This window comes from Belonocnema kinseyi, chromosome 8 (genome assembly GCF_010883055.1).
Source record: "Belonocnema kinseyi isolate 2016_QV_RU_SX_M_011 chromosome 8, B_treatae_v1, whole genome shotgun sequence".
Taxonomy (NCBI): domain Eukaryota; kingdom Metazoa; phylum Arthropoda; class Insecta; order Hymenoptera; family Cynipidae; genus Belonocnema; species Belonocnema kinseyi.
The window spans coordinates 138,538,945-138,547,054 of record NC_046664.1 but is presented as its reverse complement, the minus strand read 5'-3'; the positions used below and the strand labels follow the sequence as shown (position 1 = coordinate 138,547,054).

Here is an 8,110-nt window from a genome sequence, read left to right as displayed (position 1 = left end):
CATGCTGAACTACTCCGTAAAAGGGGCTATGTAAGCGGAACGCCTACTCTACCACAGCTAGAACAAGCCGGCAACAAAGAAAGAGAGGCGACACTAAGAACAGCCGCGGGCAGGCGTCCAATCGAGGAAGAGCGATGCTTTATGACCCGGAGAAACATCAACACCAAGGTTTCTCTCAAGCCTAAAGATCTGGCTGAAATGGATGACGAGCTTCGTCAACATTTTTCCGAAGAATCCGACCTCTAGGCTCTCAATTATTGTGTGTATATTGCAGCGAGAGCTTTGGCCGATGCAAACCGTAAAACAAAACCAACGGATGATTATAGGACCAAAAGACGAATGCATCAACTTGCCATAAAGATAGGCTGGGTCAGACAGTACGCGTCCCGCATTCAATTTGTGATTGACTACATCATATCTGGCAGGAATTTTACCGCCAAGGTTCGAAAGTTCGTGCGCGAACTCCGGGTCTGTTATCACACACTTAACGAGTCAAAGCTGCTGACCATCAGGCAGAATATTTTTTGAGAGAATACGGATACTATCTGACGCTAAGAGAAGTCTAGAGCGGAGGGATAGGTGGGTCAGAGAAAATCAACAGTTTCTCTCTGACCCATTTCGAGTCTTCAAAGACCGTCCAGTTACTGTCGACCACGCGCCCAAACCAGAGGAGGTCGAAGTATTTTGGAGAGAAGTCTGAAGTGCAGCATAGACTGGACGGAGACTCAGACAATATAAATAGCTTCAAGGAGCTGTGTGATGTTCTCATAACACCTGATGAGGAATGCCCACCCATCACTGCAGAGGAGGTGAAAAAAGTATTAAGAGGTATGAAGAACTATACCGCACCGGGACCAGATTGTATCAAAACCTTTTATCGGAAGAAGTTTCCTGCAACCCATCAGCATTTGGCCCGTATTTTCACCTCATATTTGATTTCGGAAGAGCCGATTCCGGAGTGGTTGGTAGAAGGGCACACAATACTCCTGCCGAAAATAGGCAACTTATCTGACGTAAAGAATAACAGGCCAATCACTTGTCTGAACACACTGTGTCAGATATTCACAGCTATCCTAAATGATAGGATTGTTCGGGCAATTGAACCTGCGTGGCAAGAATGTATGATCAACGAGGCTCAAAGAAAGGCGTAGCGGGATGTCGGGAGAACCTGCTCATCGATAGATGTGTCTGCAAAGATGCAGCATTCTACCAGCGTGACCTATCGATGACCTGGATTGACTATCGGAAAGCTTTCGATTCGATCTCCCAAGGATTTATCATCTGTCTTTTGGAAAGCATAAAGGTTCATCCGCAAATCGTTAGGTGCATAGAGAGATTGATGCCGTTTTGGAAAACCAGATTTACAATCTTATCTGTAAACAATCGTGTGACAACTAACAAGGTCACCTTTCAGATAGGTTTCTTTCAGGGCGACACACTTGTACTCGGGTGAACCTGTGTTTTTATAATAACCACGGATTAAGCCCAGTCACGGATAAGATGAGAACTTTATAAGATAATTGACTACAACGTTTGAAATTTTTACGATGATGTATGTACAAAATTAGGAGCATGGTGTAGTTTGGTATTCGTCTTTTAAGGCTTGTATACCTTAACAGCGGCCGCGAGCGTTCGAGGTGACTACAGTCACCTCTGGATGTTTATTTACAGCAACCATATCATCTACCATATTATTACATTTTTATACGATGTTATTAATTATTATTATAAGTAATAATAAATATCGCATAAATCTTCACAGATGATGGACATTTTACACGTCCCGGCAACGTGTCGTGCTATTAGGGCTACGGTCGTCAAGCTTGCGAGTAAAGCGAACCGCGTGATGAGAATATGCCCGCCTTTTGGGCAGATTTTCTTTCATTGATGATAAAAACATTGTATCGGGCGGGGGAACTCGGCCTGCTAACTCTTTGCACTGATATGAACTGGATTACTCATTATAGTTTTTTGTTTGGTTACAGATCACATTCAAATTGCTAGACTTCTGTTGAAATTAGTGATAAGGCGAAGATATATATTAATGAAAGAACAATGGTAAGTTTTCTATAAGTTTCTAAACTTTTTTTTTAGTTTTGTGTATAATTATAGAAAATCGAAACATGTTTGTTTTGGACTGTGCACTGATATGAAATGGACAGCCTCATACATACATATATGGGTTTCACACAAAAAGTGTCGTTTTCGACATAAAAAAAAAGTTCAACATAAAGTTTAGAGCATTTCTTTGAAACCTTTTCCGCTCATTATACATTCATAAAATGTTTGCTAGAGTGGGTACTTTGCGAATGCGCATAAGTTACACAAATATATATTTTTAAATTAAATTAATTTTTTCTTCATAACAGGATAAATGGAGAACAAATCAAATCAAATTGATGCAAAATCCTGTTGAATAAAATAAGAATCCAACGACCAAATTTGAACCACAACGAATAAACAAAAACCAAAAATCCTATCGTAATCTGAAAAAAAAAGAAATAAAATTTTCGGAGAAAAATAAAAGAGAGGAAAGAAAAATGAGAATGCAGCCAGCCACGTCCCCTTCCTTCTCTTTTCCTTCTTACGTGTTTTTTATTTCTATTATCATCAAATTACAATAAAATAAAAACAAAAATTATAAATAAAGAAATTTGAATTACCAACGTTTCGGTACTCTTACAGTACCCTTATTAAGGCACGAAAAATTTAAGTGGTACAAATTGACAGCACCCACGAACAGGTGCTCTTTCTTTGACACCTGAGAATCGAATGAGGGTCAGTAGGCCAATCTGTTGTAAACACAAAATAACTATCTGTGACAATTACATCAGAAATAGAGAAAGTAAAAGAAAAACAGAATTCATGAAAGATTCACGTTAAGTGTAATTAATCATATTAGCATAACTTTTGTTCAACCCATCCAAATCGGTTTTTAAATTAATAGATAACTTTTTTTGTTCTTTAATATAAAGCATTTCCATGAATTCTGTCTTTCTCTCATTACTTTCACTATGCAAAATTTGAACATTTTCCCAGTCAAACTTATGGTCAACATCAACAAACGTCTTTGTATGTCTGGCAAGAACACTCTCATAACAGCGTCCTAAACGAACATCACTTTTGTTCTCCTCTATCCTAGTATTAAGAAGTTTGCCAGTTTGTCCCACGTAATTCATCTTACAGATCCTCCAAGTGATCTTATAGACAACACCACCCTTTTCAAAATTATCTAAAGGATCTTTGCAAAAATGTATCGCCGAATCCTTTTTAAATGGAATGCGGAAAATAGTATGAATTAAAAATTTTTTAAACACAAGTTCAATAGTTTTAGAAATTTGACCAAAAAATGGAAGAACAAAAGTATTAAACGAACTATATTCCTTTAACTCTTTCTGATTATCTACAAGCAAATTATTAATCTCTTTGATTTTGATTTGTTGAACTCTAATTGCAATATGTTTCTCAATTAACTTTTTTGGATAATGATTCAGAAAAAGGATTTTCCTAACAAGATTCAAATTTCTTGTGTGAAATGAATAACGGGACAAACCTAGAGCTCTGTCAACTAAGTTTTTAATGACTGCAATTTTGTTTTGAAAGAGATCAGCAGAAAGGAAATTTAAAATTCTACCTGAATATGTACTTTTTCTGTACCAATTGGTAATGATATTACCATCCCAACCCTTAATTACTTCTATTTCCAAAAAACTGATTTTATAATCCTGTTCTATTTCATGATTAAATTGAAGTTTTGGATGAAAACTGTTAAAAGTATCAATGACGATCTGTAACTTTTCTACAGGAACACATAATAAGGTATCGTCGACAAACCGAAAACCGAACATTTTAGCCCTAAATTAGTCACAACTTTTGCGCGCATTGAAACACTGATTAATATATCATTAACCTTTTCTGCCCTACATACTGTTTAATTTGAGTTATGGGACACAAATTTTATAATATAGGTATATTTTTGGAATTAGGCCCAACTGTTGTCTGTTACATCTTTTCATACGAGTTTCCGTAATGATTGTCAGCTTTTGTTTTTATATCAGGGATTCTGTCTATAAATTTACATGCACTATATTTGAATTGAAAATGTAGGATTAGCTATAAAGGCAAGATATCAAAAAAATTACGCTCTCTGTAGAAAAGTATAACAAAAATTACGCTTTCTGTAGAAACGCCCATATGCATGAGGCATTCCGTTTGATATGATGACGAGCGCATGGTCCAAAACACATGTTTTTAGATTTTCTTCAAACTTCTATTACTTGGTAAAGGTACGTTTTGCACGCAGAAACTTTGCATTTGCCCAACCGTCCATGCATGTCTATGTCCTCTCCTGTCAACCTGTGCACATATATATTTTGACCTGTACACTTGGAAGTGTCCCATCTGTCCATGTGCACAGATCGACCACTCCGAACTATGCACGAGAACAGTTGGCACGCTCCTCAGTCTGCATGTCTCAGTTAATACGATCCAATTTTCAACTTACATGTTCACGTGCATAAATGGTACCCACCCAACTGCGCACATTTGAGTATACAGTACAAGTCCGATAACTTTCCAACTTCGGGGCTGTAGGGGCGGAAAATTCCAGGAATTGCGGACTTATCGGATGCACCCTCTAGTAGCACGATATTATGTGTGCTCGTGCGTAAATCATGGGCACAAGTCATTAGCAAAATAGCGCACGTAGTGGGAGAACCACAATTAGTGTGCGTGCTATACGTGTGTTGACGTTTTACGGGGAGTGTTCACTTATCGGACGGCAAGTTATCGGACTTCAACTGTATTCAGTAGAGTTCGCACAGTACGCACAGTTACTAATTAATATTAAGAGATTTTAGTTGATCATGTATAAGTCCCTCGAAATCTTTAGCAAGTATACGCTTATTGTTTTTTAAACAAAATTTTAAAGTTCAAAAAATATACTGAGTTATGTTCCTGCGACATAATTACTTGTAGTATAAATAATTATAATTTTAAACTGATTATTTTACTTCTGATACATAGCATAGTATGCTATGCAGCATAGTACGAAATGTTTTTGAAATAATCCTTTCAATGAAAATACATTCAAAACACAATATATTTGTTTACATTTAAGAAAGTTAATTGTAACTTCTTTCTTGTTGGCATGTTAACATGATGTCATTACTACCTCAACATATTGTCGCATCATTTTGAGCTAAAATATTCCCCGTGATAGTTACAGACCGTGTCATACATACCGCGAGCATCTAGGACACATACTATCTAGTTGTCCAAATCATGCAGGAATTGCCAACATCCAAAGGGACAATGTGGCGCTAAGAGTGCTTTATTACAATCTCTGTCACTCTTACGACATTAGCCTTAACACCGATCCGATAAACGCTCCCATGGAAATGGAGTCAATTTTTGAGAATGAGAAATGCCGCATATACTAGAACTGCATATTCTCGACAATTTTTTCTGTTGCGCACACAAGTCCTTAGATAGTTCTCCTTGATTTCGAGAAAGGAATCATGTGCCAAGCGTTTACTAGTTAATAGCCTAAAAAGCATCCCTGTGTGCCCAAACAACAGAGCATGTCATACACGCACTGAGTACCTAGAACCTAACGGTGTTGGCCGTGACCCTGCCCTGCACACTCGAGGCCTGACATGGTTCTTAAGACTTCAAGAAATGAACGATATTCGTGATCTAATTCTTGGCTCCAGCCGACTTCAGTAGTCATCCTTGGGTCGCTTTGTGTGGATACAAGTCGGCAGAAAATAATATTTAATTTCGTAATACATAAAAATACAAATTTTATAATTTTGAAATTTCTATAATACTTTTAAATGTATTTTTAGCTGTAGTTCACCACAAAAGCATGAAAGTTAGTTAATTAGTGTCGATTTTGATGCAATTCTGCCTTTGTGAATGTTTTGGATTAAAATTTTTTTTTTTAATTAATTATATTTCACAGGTCCCAATGACAGGTTATTTAGACTGTTCCCATTTCAAATCATAAATTGGGTTCTGGATGAGGTTGCCAGAATATTTGGGCATATAAGTGTGTTATTCTACACAAAAAATAAAGGAAGGAGTGTTTCACCGTTTGGCTGCAAATTTTTTTAGGAATGGTGAGCTGTTGAATTTAATCTTAGAATTTCATAAAAACTGTCAACATATTTTTCAAAATGATATAGTTTTTTTTACCAAATATACATATTCACTTGGTTTTTCTTTCGTGTGATGAGAAATTGTTAGCTCTATCGAATGATCCGAGAAAAATATCAAAAATTTCAAAATTGCGAAAACGGCGGTGTTTTTTCTTAAAATTTAAAAAATGGATTTTCTCGAAAAGGCCAGTTTAAAATTAAAAAAATTTTTTTTTAGAATTACATATCATGGAAAAAAGTTGTTTAGAAATGAATTTCCTTTAAAAATGCATATTTCACTTATTTAATATATGCAGCACATCAGAATTTATAGATTTCTTTACTCAATCATGATTATCTCGATCCAGATACATTACCGCCTCTCGTACAATTAATTTAAAGAAAATTTTTAAATATATAAATTGATATTGTGCCATATATTAAAAAATGCGAAGAGGTTCTTTTAAAGGGAATTAATTTCTAAACAACTTTTTTCGTCAATATTTACTCCTTTCTATCTCCTTTCTATCACACTAAAGACAACCTAATCAAATACGTATATTTGGTAAGTAAAACTACATCATTCTGAAAAATAGGTGGGGAATTTTTATGAAATTGTAAGGTTATCTTCAACCACCCACCATTCCTGAACGAATTTTTTTTCAGCCAAACGGTCAAACAGGGGTTTCTTTATTGTGAATATAAAATAACAGACTTTCATGCCAAAATATTCTGACAGCCTCATACAGATCTCATTGCGTGATTTGAAATGGAATCAGTCTGATATTATTAAGAGTAAACTAGCATTGACCTATTTTAGAAACGTTATGATTATATACTTTTTAAATTTAAATTTGCTTTGAAAAATAATTATATTTCACAGTTTGCAATGACAAGTTATTTGACTAATATGTGAGAGAAGCAATTTAGTCAAATCTGTTTTCGCTTTTGTACTTATCCAATCTATAAAAAGACGATTTTTTTACTCTTGAAATGCTAAGGATATTCAAGAAATGATTACGTGTGTACCATATAGGTAGGCGTGTAGTCAGGCAGGTACACAGGCAAAAGGGTCCAACTCTTAACTGCTTAATCAAAAACTTTTTTACTTGCAGAATAGGTACCCGGAGGATTAGTCTTTATTTAAACATCGATCTTTTCAGGTTTATTTTAAAAATAGTATCGATACGACTGTATAGTATGCTGATTAAAATAATGCAAGTAAAAAAGCTTAGAAATTGTACTCTTTTGCTTGTATTATTTTTTTGTTTTTTCATTTTTACGTTTAATGTTGTAACGTAATAGAACCGTTTGAAAAAGTCAAGGGAAGCCGTTTTTCTTCCGGATTCCTCAGTATTTCTAAACGCTTATGTTGGGAACTGTTGACTTCTCAAAAATGTTGACTTTTCGAATGTGACTTAGCGAACCTCTGTTTCTTTTAATTAATTATGTGAATAATTATATATGAGAAAATTGATATTCAGCAATAGTAATTTAAATATTATTCAGTTGTAATTATGTTGGGTCAAATGAGTTGTCAGAAAATATTGTTTGTTTACATCGGAAGGGCTTTGGGAGAGAAGCAAATGCGAGCGTACCGCGAGCGTGTCGTTGGGTGCACCTATGTATAGGTATATGCGGTATATAACAATATCAGGCCTGTACAGGTCCTCGGGATCTGAGAAGAGGGAAGTGGCGGTTGAACTCTAACATGCGTCGATTAAGTCGATTTCTCCTATCTAGATATGCCTGATCTATCTGTTTCTTTCTTGTGGTTAACCTGCCTGTCTTTCAGCAGCAGAAAAGGTTGCCTGATGCGCATGCTCACCTGAATACTGTCCAAATCACTGCTCTGCGTATGAATAATTGTTCTGTAACGTTTCCTTTTACCCTACCTGAATTCTGTCCTGCCGAACGCTTCAGTTTCTTCAGGGTCTTTAGATTTGGGACAGACTTTACGAATAAAAGGA

The 8,110-nt window shown here is 35.8% G+C and overlaps 1 protein-coding gene across 2 annotated transcripts in view; it reads left to right on the top strand.

Annotated features, from left to right (window-relative positions):
- The window catches only part of LOC117178865 (dynein light chain roadblock-type 2), a 145,662-nt gene that overhangs the window by 76,227 nt on the left and 61,325 nt on the right, over positions 1 to 8,110 (top strand). For both annotated transcript variants that reach the window (XM_033370378.1, XM_033370376.1), the window contains exon 2: positions 1,986 to 2,058. In XM_033370378.1, coding sequence (XP_033226269.1) covers positions 2,056 to 2,058 — 3 coding nt within the window. In that variant the 5' untranslated portion in view covers positions 1,986 to 2,055. The remainder of the gene's footprint in view (positions 1 to 1,985; positions 2,059 to 8,110) is intronic.